This window comes from Octopus bimaculoides, chromosome 25 (genome assembly GCF_001194135.2).
Source record: "Octopus bimaculoides isolate UCB-OBI-ISO-001 chromosome 25, ASM119413v2, whole genome shotgun sequence".
NCBI classification, from domain to species: Eukaryota; Metazoa; Mollusca; class Cephalopoda; order Octopoda; family Octopodidae; genus Octopus; species Octopus bimaculoides.
Window position 1 is genome coordinate 2,228,558 of NC_069005.1, and position 612 is coordinate 2,229,169.

General features: G+C 41.0%; 1 protein-coding gene across 2 annotated transcripts in view; it reads left to right on the forward strand.

Annotated features, from left to right (window-relative positions):
- The window catches only part of LOC106879885 (uncharacterized protein DDB_G0271670), a 105,900-nt gene that overhangs the window by 90,536 nt on the left and 14,752 nt on the right, over positions 1-612 (forward strand). For both annotated transcript variants that reach the window (XM_052976765.1, XM_052976766.1), the window contains exon 2: positions 178-269. In XM_052976765.1, the coding sequence (XP_052832725.1) occupies positions 178-269 (92 nt within the window). The remainder of the gene's footprint in view (positions 1-177; positions 270-612) is intronic.

Genomic DNA, 612 nt, shown 5'->3' on the forward strand with positions numbered 1-612 from the left:
CCTCCCTCCCGCTTCGTGATTGGTTGGCTGATATTTTAGTTGTAACGTCATCTATCTATCTATCTATCTTGTCTGTCTGTCTGTCTGTCTGTCTTTCTGTCAGTCTGTCTGTGTGGTTGCCTGTCTATTTGTCTGTCTCTGTCTATCTATCTATCCTTCCTTCCTTTCTCATTGCAGACGGTACCTTCGGGTTACATGGAGAGATCCACGATGACACATTCACAAGGAGGAAGCAGAGACGGAATCGAACCACGTTTACACTGCAGCAGGTTAGTCTAGTTTACTAAGCAATTGCATATGTGTACAACTTAGTAGTACATACATGATGTAGGCCTATGAGTTCACACACACACACACACTTAGCAGTTCGTCATAAGGGACCAATAAAATAAGTACTAGGATTACAAAGAATAATTCCTGGAGTCAATTTGTTCGACTAAAGGTGATGCTCCAGCATGGCCGCAGTCAAATGACTGAAACAAGTAAAAGAATAAACGAACCTATATATATATATATATATATACATACATACATACATACATACATATATATATATGCGAGAGGCTTTATTTGGCCTCCGTCCGCCAAATCCAGCCACAAGTCCCTGATCGG